We start from the raw sequence: 20,204 nt of genomic DNA on the forward strand, positions 1-20,204 counted from the left end.
CTGCTGAGCTAGGAGGAAAAATGCACATTTCTAGGAGGGAGCTAGGCTAGCTGCCCAAAGGGATTGTGTAATTTCTTGGTAGAGCAGCTGACTGCTGCCCAGAATTGTACAATTTATGGGTTGAGCAGTCCTTCTTAGAGTAATTGCGCAATTTTTCCAATGAATAGTGACATGCAGATTTGCATAGTTCTGGAGCCTAGTAGGCTGCCAGACAAAATTGCACAATTTCTGGAGGGAAGGTTGGTTCCCCTCCAAAATTGGACAATTTCTTGAGGGAGTTGCTCAGCCTGTAGCTGGACCAAGTCCGGTGAAACAACCAGTGAGGAGGATGCAACAAGCTTTGGTGGACAGGCTATCATTCTGCAAGAAAATCACTAAAGCTTGTGTACTTGAGAAGGCAAGACATGCTGTTGTGAAAGGTTGGTAAGGGGGCTCCAAAACAAAGCTAAGTCAAAAATTTGGAGGGTGGTTGTAGCTGCTACAACATATTGTAAGTGACATCCACCCATGGTATTCATCAACCCATGGAATTTACCCATTATATTGTAAGTGGCATCCACCCATGTATTCATTAACCCTTGGTATTTACTCATATTATTGTAAGTGAGATCCACCCATGGTATCTACCCATCCATGGAATTTACTTGTTGTATTATAAATAAATAAAAGACTATAAGTAACAGGTCTCATTTTGTAAAAGGAAAAAGTGTCCAACACATTGTAGCTTTTACAGTTATTCTCTATTTTAATAAAAAGTTTCTTTGTGGTTTTTTGTGTGTTCTCCTATTTTCTTCTAACATTTCAATTTTTAGATATTGGAGGCCTCCCCAAAACATCAAGATCATTTAAGAATGCCCTCAAGCCAAGACCGAGTGCTCTATCACATAAAGATATCTTAGGGCCTACTTTCATTATGGATCAGGCAGATGATATCCGAGAGGTTAAAGTAGATCATTGCATCTACTGCAAGTCTAGCATGGATTTTGGGTTGCATGTTGTTGTATGTCAATTCAATGGATTTTGGCCATCGAAAAATGTGCTTCAGAATTGGGTACAGCAGACCTAGACACTGAATGTAGATCTGCTCTTTTGCTCAAAAGGTTTCTTTGTGGTGAAATTTAAAAATTTGCAAGATCACAATAAAGATTTTCATGGAGGACCCTACATGGGGTCAAGCTAAGCTTTGCATGAAGCCTTATTTTAATTATTTTAACCATCTTTCTGTGTCATTTTTCCCATACCCATTTGGGTTAGGCTACCACATATTTCCCTTTATCTGCATCTAGATATGAGAGTTGATTTGGGTAACTCAATCGGTTGCTTCATTAAGGCAAACATAGGCATGATAGAAAAGGGTATTATTACATTCACCCTCATATGTCTTGACATAAATCTCACTAATGCATTTTCAAATAAAATCATTTTTTATTGGAAGGACTTGACTTTTATGCATCCATTAGGTAATGAAAATACAGCTTTCTATTGTAGACTTTCTCAACGTCTAGGTTATGTACAAAATGCCTTCCCTTTTTCTCAAGAGTGATCCTCCCCTTCAGCGCCCAAGAATAAACCCCAAGGACAGAGTGATCCAAAAAATTCAAGGGATTCTAAGAAATATACAACAAACGAGTTAGATAGCCCTGAAGACCAAAAAACCTTTTCAAATAAATCATGTCCTTCTACTTTAGCTTAGCGACATGCAATGCCATCACATCCTTTTAATGCTAGGGTCCACCCCTCGAAAAAAGTCGCAAGAGACACAACTATGGTTTTAGCTTCGTCAATAAGTGGATACAAATGCTTCCATCAATCAGATCACTCAGATAGTGATGAAGATGCAACAACAAGTGCAAACCCCCTAAAATTGAATTTGACTCAAAAATACACAATTATTGTACTATCTCCATCTATTTCAAATAACTGGTGAGAATGAATAGATGGTTCATCACCGAGATAGAATTAATGTGTGGATTAAATTGTAAGACAACATAATAAATGTATTGCCACATATTATACTTATGAGTAATAATTGGTATTTGAAGATAATAAAAATCAATTATATATATATATATATATAGATAATAAATAAAAATAAAAATAAAAATAAAAAATATTATTACTTACTATTTATATAAATTTTCAATAAAAAAATTATTTTGTTTTGTTTAAATATTATTAATTTTAAACTAATTATGTTTATTATTTTTTAGTTTATAAATAGAAATTATTGAATTACTTCTTCTGGCCTGAGGAAACAAACAGATTAACTGCTGAAATCTGATAGGTTTCCCCTGTTTAAGAAAACGAAAACAAGAAATCATTTTCATATAAATTTAATTGAAATCTCTTCTTATTATCGTAAGTTGCATAAATGGAGAATGACGACACGGTCATTCTCTAGACATTTACATGCCCAAAAATACTGCAGAGCGCATTATTTATTGGTGGAATAACAGTAACAACATATACACAGATCTAGGACACCAGGACTCCGTTTTCAGCGGGTGTCTCTCATTCATTCATTCTTATGAAGATCTGAGGACACCAGGACTCCGTTTTCAGCGGGTGTCTCTCATTCATTCATTCTTATGAAATTGGACTCGAAGAGACTCCGCCGAATTACCGATAACCAGCCACCTGTTCCCACCATCGTCAACGTAAATTCCGACTGGGCTACAAACAAGTCTGCAATTGCAAGGGCACAAATACAGATTGTAACCATCTCCGTCAATCGCCTTTACAATCTGAAATAACGAAGAAGCATCCGAAGCTTTGATGAAACGTTTGGTGCTATTCGCATCGTTTTGGACAGACCACTCAGTGGATTGAACGCAGGTAGTTACAGCCGCCATGTTAATGTTCAGATTGACGTGCTGTTGCACGATTACAGACGAATAATTTCCCCTCACACCCTTAGCATGCCTCAACACCACAGGAAGTCCCCTCGATTTCTCAGAATTCTCTTGCACCACATACATTGGACAACTATTGTTCACGCGCATCTTCAGTGCCAGTCCTCCACCGCCACTGCCAGTTACAGCCGGTAAAACGTAGTATTCTCTCCCTAACACCACAGGATGCCCTTCGGCATCCAACACTTCTCGCTGATCTGCTTCCACAGCACCCTGCACTTGCAAGGGCAGAGTAATGAATAACATAAATGCAGTTACTGCTACCATTTGGATCAACAACACCATCTTTCTACTCGTTCCCCTGTTTTCAAATTACACACAAAACAAACAAATTAGTATTTTATTAACTCAAAAATGGTTTGCTCAATTAGTCAAATACCCATAGCATAAACACTTCTCTGGAATCAATTCTCAAACACCCTAGGTCCATGAACCACATTTAAAAAATAAAAAATTACCACATCAAACATAACTATAATTAACTATTCGGTAAGATAAAGGGCAAGTACATACCAGGCTGATGCAGAAGCCATTGAAATTGCAACTCCTGTAACTGTGCTTTGTACTTTTAATGATCTTCAAATGTGCCGTTTGCAGTCTTAGACAAACTCTATATATTCACTTGTACTCTCTTCATTGGTCTATATATATGGATGAGTAAAGCAATGGGATGAAGATTAGGCCATGCCCAAGATATGGATTACTATCAAAAGCTGTAGATGCTGAAAAACTAAGGGTCAAGCTGCCCTTTTGGACTTTGATTTTTGAGTACTGTATATGTTTGAATTCAATTACAAATCTCTATCTTACAGTCATTTGAATTATCAACTTCCCTGATTTCAATGAATAAGGAAACTTTGAATTGATGGGTCCAACTGTATGCCCATGGTCTTTCTTACAACGCATGCATTACAACAAACCTACGATCTCAAGTTTTTAAAATGCCTTACCAGTGTTATCTATCAATTTATTTCGAGAATTATTGTGTAAGGTTATGGAAATATTCGAAATCTGTATATAATTTCTGAATCTTCCAATCAATTAAATTTCGAAAATATTCGCGAATCGAATAATTAAATTGATCTTGTTCTGTCATCTCTTATCCTTTGACCGTTGCAAAAGACAAAGACAAGTGAAACAGGGAGCCACCATTGGTATCCTGAAAAAATCCAGGGTCCGCACGTTGAAAGTCAATGTAAAACACCACCCATTTCTTGACAATACTTCACGGCCAAGCAAATCTGGAAGCTTTCGAACCGTGTGTCATTTTATAATGTCAACTTTTGAGCATCATTTTGTCTTCTGTGTAAAGATTTGAGGAAGTCCCTTTGCAAATATCTTTGCTTCTTATCTGCTCCAATTGTGACGTGAAGGTTACTAATAAAAATCGTGCATAATACAGGCGCCCATATGTTACATGTTTGACGCGATCTAAACAGAGACGTGCGGACCTCTCACTATAAAGTTGACAAATTTTGTATAGTTATGCAGCCCATTTGATAAATATTTGATGTAACCAAATCATATCTCCATCTGTAAATATTAATTTGAAATTCTAATATGAAATATATGTGCATTTAAAAAATATGGAACAAGATTTTTATTCATAAAGATTTATCTTCACTTTCCTATGGAGACTCTTAACCTCTAAATATACTTTGTTACAATACCACGGCTTATTAATAGCACATGCCAAAAGATATATATATTCTTGAATACTCCATAAAAGTTAAATTTCTACCATCCTTATAATAGTTATTGATAATTAAATTAAAATTCTACAAACCCTATTCCAAAATAAACATGTCTATTAGCATAATTAATTATTTTTATAATTGATAGTAATAGTAATTTAAAATAAAGTTATATTTTAGTTAATTTTTATGATTTTTTAATCTTAACAGTGTGAGATATATTATGATGTATTTTAATGCTTATCATGGATTGATGTTTATAGCTGCCCGGACCATTTAATTTATATTGTTGTATTTCATACAAAATTGATTGAAAATGTATTTATAAATCGACTAGAATGCACAATAGTAAGACTACTTGAAATAGTTTTAGTAGTAAAAAAATATTTTTTCATTATTTTAATATATATATATATATATATATATATATATATATATATATATAATATTTTTCTTTACAAGACTATCGAAATATTTTATTTATAGATATTCAAATATTTTATTTATAATCCACATAGAATTTTATTATTAATAATAATATAATATTTTGCTTTACAAGAATATGGAAATATTTTATTTATAGATATTCAAATATTTTATTTACAATCCACATAGAATTTTATTATTAATAATAATATTTTTTAAATGGCATATATCAATTTTATACTAAAACATGAATGAAATAGACATTCCCTTTTATTAAGATTCGTACTTGACTTTTTCACTTTTAATTACTTCTTTTCTTGAATATTGAAATATTTTGTTTTGTTGAACTTGCCAATTGAGCTACCCCAAGGGGGCTTATTTTGTTGAACATTAAAATATATTAGCTACCCCAAGCGGGCTTATTTTGTTGAACGTTGAAATATATTATTTTTGATATATATATATATGTGTGTGTGTGTGTGAGAGAGAGAGAGAGAGGAATTAAGTCCTGTATTGAAATAATTTTAAAAATAATAAAAATTATATATTTTTTTCATACTTGAAAATTAAAGTATAAAATTTATTTTATCTTTAATTACTCTATATCTTTAAAGTTTATATAAAATTATGTTACTTAATATGGAAATTGAATTATTTTATGTAGGACTTAGAATAAAATATCTTTACCACATTTCCTTTCTAATATCAACCTTGAACTTAACAAGAATAGTGAGAAAAGGATTACTGATGTTTTAAAATATTTTTAATTTAAATAAGCAAATACATGTATTCATTTTTATTTTTTTATTATCACAGACTTTGCTTTTTATTTAGAGAATACTTTAAAGTGATACATGTCAACTAAAAATTAAGGAGAGAAAGAATTACACATCTTCTTTATATTGACCTCTAAAATACATATAAAAATAAATATTATTATTATATTGAATAATTGCATATTTTAATTAATAAAATTAACCTCAACACCACCCATGAGAACATATAAGGTCCATACAAGATGATGGTGGATTCTTCCCATCAACGCAAACATTATAACTAAATTATGAAAATAGACATAAAACCCACATTTAAGACAAACTTACATAACAAAAATAAAAAAAATAATTTTAAGATAACAAATAAATAAATAAAAATATTAATTGTACAAGAGGCACTCTACAATTCAATTTGAGGGACACAAACTACTATGAAGGAGATGTTTCAATTCCCTTGAGTGGTTCTTTACAACCTGGTATGAGGGAGATATTATCATTGAGTTGATGAAGGAGATTTGTCATGTAATGTTACATTTAAAACAGAAAAAATAAATGTCGACTAAAAATAGAATACATCAATTTCCTCCTTAATTTTACATCATTTTTATATAGAGATAATGTAATTGAAAGAAAAAAATAAAAACTTACTTTTTAGTATGAGGGAGATATGTAATGTCGTCATAATATTATTGATATTATATGTATCTTTCATTAAGTTGAGATGTAATATTTAAGTCAATAATATATATCAATAACAAAATTTGATTTTACTACTAGCCATAAATATAATATTCCAATATCGATATTAAATAACATGATTTTATATCCACTTTATATATGTATGTATGTGTATGTATGTATATATATATATATATATAGATATATCATTTTAACATATATTAATAACAAAAAAGAGGGGGGAGAGATCTTATTCCAATTTCAGATAGTCAACGATCACATCGCCAGAGATAAGGATCCACGAGAGGTGGTTAGTCCATGTCACGAAACACACGGGGAGCGTTGGATTATCCAATGTCTAACAATATACTCCCCAATGTAAGTTGGTTGTGTATCGAACTCGGGACCTACACTTTGATACCACTTGTTGGGAATCACGATTGTCGTTAGATCAAAACCCGCAGGTGTTAGTCAACGATCACATCACCAGAGATAAGGATCAATGAGAGGTGGTTATTCCATGTTGTGAAACACACAGGGAGCATTGGCTTATCCAATGTCCAACAATCTCTCCCTGTGTCATTGATGGCAATATTCTTTCCCTTTCAACATTCTCTCCCCCTTTGACGCCAATGGAAAATGGGGTGCCCAAGTACCCCCCTGTCAAGTTGCTTCTTTCTGGAAATGTGGTCCATGATAGATGTGCTTAAATTCCTTCATGTGATGAACCAACTCCCCCTATCTACACGGCCTCCTCGAGCTCATGAAAGATTACCTGCTTAGTGATCAAGTGGAAGAGATCTTCAATAGTAGTTCATTGTTGAATAAGGGATCATGTTATTCAATGGGAATGCTCCCGAGTGACGATCTATCAAAGGATGATTGTTCATGTGGCTCATCAAGGATTTCATAGGGCCCATTCATAGATAGCTTCTTCGAAAATGCTTAATCATCATAAGCTCCACTAACTGTATGCGTGGTATTCCTTTTGGGAGAGCCTCGCCATCAAATACTTGGAATATCAAGGATGAATTCATCAATTCAACAACATGTGTTGTTGGTTAGAGTGTTCAAGGGGCTTCCGAATTCAATTTTATTCCTTCTCCATACTTGTATAACTTTCTTCTTTGGCATGGTTCTTCCTTGTGTAGGGTCCCATGTCAAGTTAAAATCACGTGACATATGTCCAATGTTATGACACTTGAAGCACTCTATGTTGTTCATGAATAAGAATTCATGACTTCTTCTTGAAAAATTGCTTCTCAGAGATTGACGGGGACCATTATATTTATCTTGGTGATATGCTCTACAATCTTTTTCCATGTGCCCAAAGTTTGTACAAGAATAGAAATAACCAAGAAATAGAGTTCCGTACCTAGGATAAGAAGTTTTCCTTCATCTACTTATGAAGTCTCTTTGCCTTAGGATCCTTTGATGATAACTAGTGCTTCTTGCATCCTTGATACCATCTGCATTTCTTCTTGGAGGAGGGTTTCTTCCATAGTTGTCTTGACTCTTCTCCTTCCCTTTGTTGGAACTGGGAGCATCAACATTTCTTCAAGGCCTCCTCACATCCTTGTTGTTTGAAGAATTAGGGTTTGCATCATTCTTGCTTGAGGATTCACCTGCATAGCCAAAACCTGATTTATCGTGGGGAGACCTTTGATGACTCATGATGTCATCTAGTGTTTGAGAAATTTTCAAGTTATTATTCAGCTAGTCAACTTCGTTTTTAAGAAAGACAATTTCTTCCTTCATTTTCTTGCATTATTCATACTTCTTTGATAGAACGATCTCCATTTCTTCCTTCATCTTAGTTACTTCACACGATTGGTCCTTAAGAGAATCGATTTTTGATTTTAACTTAGTGATGTCATCATCTTTCTTCTAGTTGGCATATCATGGTGTTCCTCTCCTTTTCTGCTTCATCCACTTGTCCTTCTATGAATGTCAAAGCTTCCATCACCTTCTTAGCTCCTTGTGCTTGTTTTCTTTCTTCTTCTAGTTGAGATCTAAGGGAGGAGACCTCTTCCTTGTATTGACCAATCTCTGCTTCAAGTTTGTTCAAGATCTTGTGCCTTTGTTCAAGGTGGCTTGACAAGGTATCTTCCCATTTCTTTGCCTTATCCAATTGATTTTTCATGGATATGACTTCTTCATGATGCATTTTCTTGTTTTGATGAAATTATTCCTTAATCTTGGCAAGTTCCTCATCTCTTTCTTGTACTTGAAGATTGACAAGGTCAACTTCCTTCCTTGTCTTATCCTGGTCACCAACTTGTGCTTTCTTCTTAAGTTCCTCATTTTTCTTTTTCAAATTGTTAATCTCTTCCATGGAAGCCATAAGTTTATTGAGGAGATCTTCTTCAAAATATTTTTCATTATCTTCATCTTCTAGGTCTTCTTTAGCCTTGATGTCATCACTCTTATCATCAGCTTCCTTGACGGGCTCTAAATTTCTTTCTTTTTTTCCATCATTTTCTTGACTAGAGATCACTGCCAATGCTCCTTTTGAGTGAATATCATGAATTTTATCCCATATGCCTTCTGTTGAAAAACATTTTTCAAAATTAGCCTTCATAGAATCGGGTACCCCATTCAAAATTTCTTTCATTGCTCTTGTATTATGTTCCATGGATTCTACATCCATCATGCTATCAGTAATCACCGATTTCTAAACTTCAATGCCTTGAGTCTCTAAGAAATTCCTCATTCTTACCTCCCATATATCAAAGTTTCCATTAAACAATGGAGCCTTCACAAATTGATTGACTTCAATTTCGGTGGTCGAGGGAGACAAAGCTTTAAGAGGATTGGAGACTTTCTTCCTTGGCTTCACCATTTGTGTTCTAATGATCAACCTTCAATCTATTAGGATTTGAGTGAAGGAACTTGGATCTCAAACTAATTGTTGGAAATACTGAGAGGGGGGATGAATCAATATTTCTTTTCAATTTTTACTTTTACCAGTTAGATCACTTATATTTAGGACAAAAAATGAACAATAGGAATAAATGATTTTATTAATATGATATTTACAATGAATCAAGTACAATATAGGTAGGGCTCCAACCCTAGAAGAAAACACTCAGGCTCCAACTAGGGATGTGCCAAGCACCTACTTGGACTTTAGTGAGGCTCCAACCTCTAGGCCTTCGATGCTATCATATCCAAGACACCAAACTTGAGTTTAGGAGCACCAACTCCAAGGACACCAATCCTATATCTTTGCTTTGTCAAGATATGTTTGGCTTTATGGCTCCCAAAGTCTTCTTCACCAAGCCCTGTCAATCTTCAGTTATCCATTCACTTAGCCTCCATGTCACGTCATCAATGACAACCTTGTCATATAGAAAGTGTCACCACTATTATTCATAATACCTAATTAGTCTCTTCAATTTACCTCATCATGGCATCAACACTACATTATGATCCTCAACACAACACTTCAATGTGTCTTCAATGAACTGCACCAAGTTCTGCAGTAGCTCTAATAATAGTTCTATACCTTCTTCAAATATGTTCCAAGGTTAGTACCAAATATTACTTCAAGTTACCTCCAAAGATCTGCACCAGATTTTGCACAATGACTTCTTCATTGCACCAATATTTCAACACCACATTATCTCAAGACTACTAGACCACTAGTGCACCAAGACTTCAGCACTAGATTGTGACAATTATTCTTTACAAATTTCCTTGCACCACACTACCCTAGACCACTGTTAAAACTATTCTAATACTTATACACAAGGATTTATACACCATACTGCACCATATATTCTACACCACACTTCTTCATCAATTTTGCACCAATGTTCTTGCACTAAGACTACACCAAGACTTCTGCTCCAAAGCTTCACCAATGTCCTTACTGCACCAAAACTTCAGCAATAATATTATGGCACCAATTTACTAATCTGAATTTCGATACGCTGCTACAGGCCCGAATATGATACCTCAGGTCCAAATTAATATGCTTTTATATCACCAAAAGAGGTCTCTGAAGGAGGGCTTGTTCAGTCCACAATATGATCCAACAGTCTGAGGCCTAGTACATGTACTAAACCTGAAATCAATAGCATGTGACCCTGGCAATTTTGCAAGGTAATCCAATCTTTTAACAAACCTCTAGTTTTACTATCCAAAGTTTGAGCTTCTTGGCAGATGAAAGCCGGTCCGAGCTACTAAACAAGATCTGTGATCCAAGCTTAACTATTACTACCAAATGTTCTAAGTATTAACCCAAGCTACAAATCCAAGCCCCTTTTTTTGTGATCCCAAGTTCGATGTACCACAGATAGGATTATAGTCCGAGATTTTATCAGTGGTTAACTGATCCTCCATGGGTGCATTACCATTCCTTCATAAATGTGTGACTGTTTGGGCCATATAACACAGATTCGAGGGTATAGAAGCTTAATAATGTTGGAATGAGGTTTTCTTAGCAGTCCTAACACCAAACTCTACTTATTTTTCACTCATCCGAGCTTAAGAGATAATCATGGAATATTCCCAACCAATAATCTCATTCTTCTTGACCTCTTATTGCTACTTTTCTTGATCTCCTCTATTATTTTTGTCTTCTGTGCCTCTTCTACAAATAGATCACCGAGATAGATGATTTGAATGAGAAATTTAAACTCCAATATATACTCATTTTTACCCTTTAACGAATAGGCACATCTTTGTAATTTGGCCGACATAAATTGGCTTAACACAGGTGAGCTCATTGTCATAATTATACCCTTAACTTTTAAATTCACATTCTCCCTCACCATTTGGAGTTTTGGGCCAAGTGATATCTCATTGGAAATGAAAAATAATGCTCTAGAAGATGGTGTAGGTGTCATAATGAAATTCTGCCTCTAAGGTAGTAAACAATATTATTTAATGTGACTAGTCATTTATTAGTGCAGAAATGGAGGTAGGGCAGAATGCCTTCGAGTGTTGGGCTTCTTCATAGTTTGATTTCTTCATTGTTTTCCATCTTCATCATATGGTCATAATGTCACCATCAATGTCATCAATTCACCATGTCATTAAGATAGTGCAGTGATATGTCATCAATCATATGTAGCATCATGTCATTGATCTGGGCCAAGTAGTCACTGGTGGCCAAGTTGAAGGCTTCATAATTAAATGCATGCTCCGACCCTTAGTCAAAACCTGACAAGAGGAATGACATAGGGAAGCATATTATTGATGCGGAGACTAGCGCCATTGTTGTCATTGCTAATATCCAAAGGAATGAGCTCGAAGATCTAGAGGAGGGGGGCATCTTTTCCACTCAAAAATGTGGGTGAAGGGTTTGCACAGTGGCAGCCAAAGGAACCTCATTTCAACAGAGGTCATGAAGCAACTGGGCCTATTGACGATATCATACCCACATCTATGCGACATCGGGTAGCTTCATCAAGGACAAGATCTTCGAGTTAGCCAGTAGTATCGCCTTCTCTACAACATGAAGCCCTTCACAGATGAGGTATTATGTGATGTTGATCCTCTCAACATTTGTGATGTATTATTATGAAAACCATACTTGTGGAAGAGACATGTTTTATATGAGTCTAGACCTTTCTTTATAATTACTTCTTTGGGTAATACGTTATACAGGATACAGGAGGCAGCCCCACCTACTGCCACCTCTTTGATCTCTGCTAAGAAATGTAGTAAGATCATCTCCCAAACTAGGAAATTTATTTTATTTCTAGTTCTCTCTCAAAGTAAGGAGAAGATTGTAGCCACATCCATTGCCCCCGAGAAGGGATCCTCCATGCAGCAGAAGTAGGTGGATACGGTCATGAACAAATACAGGGACATCTTCTCCTCACCCACAAGGGTACCGTTGCACTGTCAAGTCAAAAATTCTTTTGATCTGACTCCAAGAGAACCTTTACCCAATGGGCCGATATATCATCGCTCCATTGTGGAAAATTCCAAGTACAAATAGCAACATGATCAACATTAGGTGCCACACAAGTTTCATGTGGGCGATAAAGTCTAGTTGTATTTGGAAAAAGAATATCTTACAAGATCCCATCGGAAGCCCAGACCACTCCGATATGGTCCTTACACCATTACCAAGGCTGCGGGAAACAATGATTTGGAGCACAACATTCCCCCATTCCTTGGCTTGCATCGATTGTTCAATGTGGACTGCCCTCGACCATGCTTCCCACCATTACTAGACACATCATAGATTGCAGAACAGCGCACTAGGGACCAAGTTTAGCAAAAGTTTCCCCGTCTCATGGAGGCACTCAACGCTAGGGACCATTGCTTCCTAATGGGGGAGGAATGATCTAGGCGGATGTTGGTGGCCACCCACTTATCCCACTTGGACCCCCATGAGTGTCTCTTTTAGTTCTTTAGTTTCCTTAATTGTAGCACAATTTACTATTTCTGGCAGTTTTTTGGGCCTAAACTTCTGGAGCCATTTTGAGGCCCTAAATGACATTTTCTTGGAAAATATCTCTGTAATATCAAAAGAACTCATGTCAATAGATGTATTCCTTGCATATATATTTCCAATGAGGTATCATACATGTCAAATGCAGATAATATGACCAAGTTATGACCCCAGGAAGTTGGTTGCCCCAAACCCCAACGAGGCCCATAAACTCTTGGTGTTACATCTCCTCGGGTTAGGGCTTTGGTTGTTTAGGGTTTTATCTTATTGTTCAATAATAAAAAGGCCCTTGAGCCTCATTGTAACTCAATTAAGAGGCATGTAGCCACCACATCTCTTTTCAGAGATAAGTTACCATCGCTCAAGCTAATCTTATTCTTATTTCCATTATGTTTGTAGGCATAATTCAGTATACCTTTGTATTTAGGGTTATATCTATAATTTTTTTTTTCCTATTTAAATCTGGATCACCTTCATCGATTTACTATCCTGAATATTTGTTACACAACATTTTATCACTGTCCCTATACTACTCATTCCTCGATCATGGAGGACCTCTACAGTGACCCTCATATGTTTCCCTTCCATGAAGAACATGTCCCTACATCCCTATTCATCTGCAGAACATTTCCCTCTTACATCATTTCCCAAGAATATTCCTTTAAACTCAGTTTTCAAGACCAACGCTAGCACTCAGTTTCTTTCCTACGCCGATTTCCAGAGTCTAATATTGGGCCTAGTGTTGAACGATGTTGGTCAACCATTCATGACCCATTCCGACCATTTTTTGGTAAGTTTTCAAAAATGGAGTCGAAGCTTCCAGGTCTAGAAGCTTCGTGAATGAAAGTCTGGTAAATGGTTGAGCAAGATAGAGCCTAGAGAGGCTGTTTGGGCTCATTTTCCCTATTAAAATGGAACAAACCAAAAGGGATAAGGCCTCTCCCAACATAAGTGGATCCATGTCCCCTCTATCAAAGATATATAAACTCCTGATTTTACAAACTCAGCTAGCTAATGAAAGGGCTGAAATAATATGAAAATCTTGATAGCCATATTGAGAACCTTAGCCTTCTAGTTTGTGTGTGAAGGGAGAATAAGCTTGTAGTGTTTGGTTTGGAGCATAGAGAAAGAGGCCTTGAACTTCCATTGTTTTGAGGGTGAATCATGAGATGCTTATAGTGGTGCTAGAACCCGGACATGCCAAAGGGAACCTGCATCATAAAGCCTCCGATTTTGTTTCTCTTTGAAGCTTATACTAATAAAAATAATGGTTTATTTCCTATACTGTGTGTAATATTACGTTTGATAGCTTAGAACTCCTTGACCTTTTATGTAGATTGAATTCAGTTTTATGCTATCACATTTGATGTTGTTTCTTGCATGTTTGTTTCAGGAATTGAATGAAAGGAACAAAAGGAAGCTAGAGCAAGGAAGCAAGATCACCATCAAGTGGATTAGCATTATAAGAGGTAGGCCCTCTTGTTCGATTCGAATCTAAGGAAATTTACATTAGATTGTCTTGTTTGCAGCTAGATCCCTTCTCTTGGGCTAGAGGGGGTCATCTCTGTCTGTAGAGAGGATACTCCTACTCCACAAATTAGCGACTCCGCTGGAGATCCATCCCTCTTTGGATTATTTTTCATTTCATGATTTGTGACAACTTTTCTCATTTCACTCTCTCTTTGGTAATTTGTACTTCAAGTCAGTTACTGCTTGGACTTTTGAATTTAGAGTGATAGGTCTAGTTCTGGTTTTTGAATTTTTTTATTATTTCTAAGAATCCCTTGATCAGTGTTTTTTATTTTCTAACAGTCCCGCCAACCGGCGTCAGTTCCCTTTTAACAGTTGTGCCACGACCCCTTTTGGTGCTCGTTTCTATTTAGGTAGTTGCATCAATGCCTGTATGTTTAAATCAGGGTTTCTCCTAAATCATTGCCAGTGTGCCTTGTCCTCATAGGTTCTGTTTCTTGGATTGTTTGCTTGTATTCTCCTAGCTAGAATGCTTCGTTAGCTTGATTTGTTTGCTTGATTAGTTTGAGATTGCCTTACTTGATTTTTTTGATTTTTTGGATGGTTTGTGTCCCTAGGGCATCTAGGTCATTGTCCATTCATTTGTTTGTCTTCTCATCAAGTCAAGTTGTTGGTTTTCTACTTCGTGCATTTCGTTTTTTATTCCTTACATCTATCTTGCTTTGGTTTGAATTGAACAAGTGAAAATTTTTGTTTTCTCTTCTCTTGTTGAACGTCTCTTTTCCAAGCATATATCACATTTCTCAGTTTGTTTCAGTTGAATCTTTGCATTTGATTTGAAAAGAGTTCTTCTTGTCGTGCTTTGCATTTGATTGATGTTTTGGATGTTTGGAAATATTGATTGAAATGTTTATGTGAAAGATCCATTTTAGCATTCCATTGAAGAAATACATCATTCTAGTTTGATTAATTGATATGTTGCATTGATTGGCATCATTGAAAGCTAGAATTGCATCATCATGAGCATGTGAAAACGAATGAACTTCTTTTATTGTTAAAAGGACTAGTTGAAGTGCATTCGATAGGAAGAGTATGAAGTGGAAAGAATTTTCATTATTTTGTTTTGAAAAGAGAATTAGTGAAAAGACATCTTATTTTCGATTGCTTGTTTGTTGCATTGATTGTTTTCTCTTCTCTTAATTAGTGTAAGCATTCATCGAATTGAAAGGGTTTTGTCTCATATAGTTGCACATAGGAGTTTTTCAGGTGACATCGATAGGGCCTAAAAACTAAGACTTAATTTCAAGATAAACTTCTAAAATATATTCAATTAACCTAAGGCGCATTTGAAACTAAACGCTCAGATTTATAGGTCTAGGCTAGAGACATGTTCTGGTGTCTTTAAACCTAGTAGCTGTCATTCACTTTGACATTAGACAATGCTAGTACAGACTTGTGCTCCCCGTACCATCGTGTATATAAAGGGAGACCCACTAGGTTTACAATCCATTATCCGTAGGAAGCTGAGTCTGCCACCTTGTAAACGTGATACACCGAACACATCATTCAGGGAGATTTCCTGCCCGTACTTCTCAGTTCATCGGGAGGTATTTTGCAGTTCACGGTTACCTGGTAATCCTTTTGCCTAGATTATCTTGAGTATTCATTTTGGTCTTTTTGACTCTTTAAATTTAAAATATCATCGAGCACTTGTCCTTTCGAGCTCGTTCAAACCGAAATAGACTAGAGTCACCTTTGTCTTTTTCTCGACTCTTAAAACATCAAAAGGCATCAGTCTGTTTTAGTGTCTTAAATTTTTTTTTCCCACGATCATATCACATTCCTGATAGTCTTATTCTGGACAACATCGTGAGAATATCCCTAATATATTTTTAAAGCCTTGAAAATAATAAATTTTCTCTTTTGTTTGACACAAAGTCATTGTGGCTGAACCAGCAGGTTTTCCTCGTTCCTCTTCCTCTCCTCCATCTCGAAGGTCATCTGGGGAAACTTTCCCTGAACTTTCGTAGTCACTTGAGGACCAAGGTGTTGAACTTGGAATTGTTCTGAGTATTCAGCCTTTGTCTTCTCATTTGCCTCTGTCAGATACTGGGTCACCTTACGAATCTGGCCTGGAATCCCCTGATAATCCTATCCAGACTCTCAAGAGTCCTAAGAATTTTGATAATCCGCAAGGACTAGTTATAGACCATTCTGTGGTATCTCCATAGCATCCTTACAGTCTGTACGATCACCCTTGTGTCCCGTGGGAGTTGTCTCATTGTTCATCTTTGACTCATCATCGGTTGTTTCCTATGGAGTTAGAAGGCAAAATTCCAGTCTCCTCTCCAAGTCAGTCAGAAGTTTCTACCACTCGCACTCCTCAAGTGGGTGATGAGAAGCCATATGAGTTCCCTCCAGAAGGTTTCCCTTACACAAGAGCCATCCCATCTAGCGTTTATCCCATTTAGCCTTACCTGCATCCTACGTTTTGAAAGTCATAACTGATATGAGTGTTGGGTTCATATTATATTCGTCAGGTCCTGGAATATCTACTTCTTTGAGTTTCTCCTTAATTTCTTGTACAACTTTCCTAGAGGTGGTAGTTTTACTCTTTTCACCAATTTCGTGCCCTGTATGTAGAATTTATTAGAGAAATTAAGATATATTTCACAAAACCAATTAATTAAATGTTCCTAAGCTTTTAAACCGTAAAGGCTTAGCATGATTGAAAAGCTTATGAGCCACAATTTCACTACCTTTGACCAAATTTTACAGTCTCGAATTGTAGTTTAACAAAAGACTAAGACACAAGAAGGATGGAGCTTATGAAATATTGAATATGGAGAGGGGAAGTCTTTGGTAAATCCTCGGAAAATGAGTGCCTTAAATTCTATGAAAGGTGAGTAGGTTTCTCATAAATGTGAAATGATTAGTAATCGTTGCTCAAAAAATGATGCAAAGTCAGGGAGGCGGAGTCAGGAATGAAATTGATTTAAAAATTAAAAACTTCAACAAAATCACAACCAATGACGTACTCTTATTTCACGAAGAAGATATCGAAATTCAAATTAAAAAAAAGGGCACTTTAATCGAGAAATTAAAAAATAATAAATAATAATAAAAACTTTATTTGTGGTGAGGATAGTGAGGAGTCAAGTGTTTGGAGGTTATACCAAAATTTTGATTACCATTATTGGCTTTGATTCCGACTTATAATGAGGTTGGGATGGACACAAATTCAAGAATTTGGGGGTTTGCGAGAGATTTTTCGGCATAAATCACAAGATCTGTCATTTGTCGACGCGTTTTGAGCCAACTTGTCCTGACGATGAACCACACTAGTTGGTTCGAAATGCGTCGACAAATGACAGATCTTGTGACTTATGCCGAAAAATCTCTCATAAACCTGATATGGATCACAGAAGCCTCAATTCAATAAGTTGGGTGTTGGATAGTCGAGAGAAAAAATATAAAGCACAACTAACATGGTTTTGACTTCCACCTACGATAGGTCAAGATGGACATGAAATCAGGAGGTCGAATATTCGGGTCATCTTTTCTTGTCTGGAAAAGCTAGAAAGTTCTCACCTCTGATTTCCTAAATTTTATTTTCTTTTAGATTACATTTTTTTATTTACCTGATTTTTATTATTTAAAAAAGTGATTTAATTTTATAAAAGACATAAAAAAAACAAACAAAAATAGATAGGGTTTTCAGTTTTCTTTTATTTAAAGAAACAAAAATAAGAAAAATAAGTATGTCGTTGTAGTCCTAACAACATGATGTTAATTTTAGCTAACAAGGCTTTCATTTTGGAGGTCCCAACAAGGTCTAAGGAGGTGCACACTTTGTAGAATGAGATGGACAAAATAAATCATCTTTTGATTCATTATGACTTTTCTAAGGAGGCTTATAAGGTCATTATTTCATTAGGCATAGGTCAATGTATTTGACAAGAGACATTCTTCTTGCACTATATGAAGCAATAATTTGAAGATAAATGTTTCAAAGCACATAAGTATCTCTGCTACTTGTGTGTCATTTAGCTAGCAAGAAAATCTAACATCTTCAAGAAGAGGGAAATTCCTCCATTCCAAGTTCACCATCAAAATAAATGAATCCCAAATTCATATGTTCTGAAAGCAAGTGGGAAACCTAAAGATCGTTAAATCTCTCTTTATCATTGGAGAATGGAAAGGTACTTTTGACATTTTAAGGGGTGGTGAGTAATATATCTTATTAAAGCATATTAGATATTATTTTAAAAATGTATGATATAAAGCATATTAGATATGATTTTAAAAATGTATGATATAGAACAAACACTGTGGAAAAATCTAAGAACTTCACTATTCCACTTAAATTGGGATTGGAACAAATCAATTCTGATATGCAAGTGACAAATTCTAGGTATGTACATGGGGCTTAGCCTGGGTGGTTGGGAGTGCCATTATTAACCTCTTGACTCGGGTTCGAAACCCGAATGAGATGGAAATATTGCCCTTTAATGATACAACTATGATGCAGCATGATGTGATGGATATTGATATATTAGAGCTTCCTCCCTCCACACTTCTGAGACAAAAGTGACAAATTCAAAGTAACTTCAAATTGAATTTAAATTCAGTTAATGCAAAATATTATATTAAAACCATTGTTCAAACAAGTTAAATGGATGGAACATGCTTTGAATTCAATTACAACTCTCTATCTTAGAGTCATTTGAATTATCAATTTCCCTTATTTCGATGAGGAAATTTTAAGTTAGGCGGTCACCTGTATGCACATGACCTTTCTTACGACGCATGCACGCGTTGTCAATAAAAAAACCTGCGATCCCAAGTTTTTAAAATCCTTTGCCACGACCAGTGGATTATAATCCAGAGTTTCAAATTTACCATGTTCAAAATCTAACGTTAGTTACCATTTGTCTTATTATCTTTTCATTAAATATCCGTTAAAGAATTTATTCTACAAAATTTAATTGTATAAAAAACTAACTAGCATTAGGTTTAATTACGAATTATTTAATGGTAAGAAAGTGGAGGAATTGTTAGGATGGTTAAAAGTGGTCTGAATTCGTAAAAAAAATTCAAAAAATCTTGTGGAAGCAGTGTTTGAATAGTATTTTTGACGGTAGAAATAGATTCAGCACCATCAAAAACATGTAAGACATCTAAAACTTTAAAGTTTAACGATTATAATATGGATTTACAAAAATCCTTGCCGATTTTCTCAACACTCCTCCGCCTCGTTAGACTACACGAAAATTATGTACAAAATTTTAAATCATAGTATTAATGTAAATAAAATTATATACTAAAACAGTGGATAGTTTTATATTTAGATAATATCTTTATGATGGTATTAAATGTATTTCATATCCATAAGTTTTGAAGGAAAGTAGGAACTCTAAAGATTGCAAAATATCTAAAGATTGCAAAATATCTTTATATGAGAGCATGGCAAGGTATTTTTGATATTTTCTGGAATGGTATTACGTCCTATTAAAACAGATCAGATATTATTTAAAAAAACGTGAGATATTATTTAAAACAATGTATGATAAAACATAAACAATGTGGAAAAATCAAAGGGCTTCACTATTTCACTGAAATTGGAATAGAGACAAATTATTTTTTAGGTAACTTCAAATTGATTTTAGATGGACTTAATAGGACAAATTGAGCCTGTTGTCAGTGAAATTGGAATAGAGACCAATTATTTTTTAGGTAACTTCAAATTGACTTAATAGGACAAATTGAGCCTGTTGTTCAAACAAATTAAATTGATAAAACATGCTTTAAAGGCATCTCTTAATTTAATATCTAT

The 20,204-nt window shown here is 35.2% G+C and overlaps 1 protein-coding gene across 1 annotated transcript; it reads right to left on the minus strand.

The window, feature by feature from the left end:
- Positions 1-2,328: 2,328 nt before the first annotated feature.
- On the minus strand, positions 2,329-3,581 carry LOC149262505 (kunitz-type serine protease inhibitor DrTI-like). The gene is made up of 2 exons (XM_089385105.1): positions 3,426-3,581; positions 2,329-3,213 (listed from the first exon to the last, which is right to left on the minus strand). The coding sequence occupies exons 1-2, from the start codon at positions 3,443-3,445 to the stop codon at positions 2,577-2,579; spliced, it is 657 nt and encodes a 218-aa protein (XP_089241231.1). The 5' UTR covers positions 3,446-3,581; the 3' UTR covers positions 2,329-2,576.
- Between the last annotated feature and the right edge of the window lie 16,623 nt (positions 3,582-20,204).

The sequence above is a fragment of the Pinus tabuliformis genome, chromosome 6 (assembly GCF_031772625.1).
Source record: "Pinus tabuliformis cultivar Carrire ecotype Pingquan chromosome 6, CPIR1, whole genome shotgun sequence".
NCBI lineage: Eukaryota > Viridiplantae > Streptophyta > Pinopsida > Pinales > Pinaceae > Pinus > Pinus tabuliformis.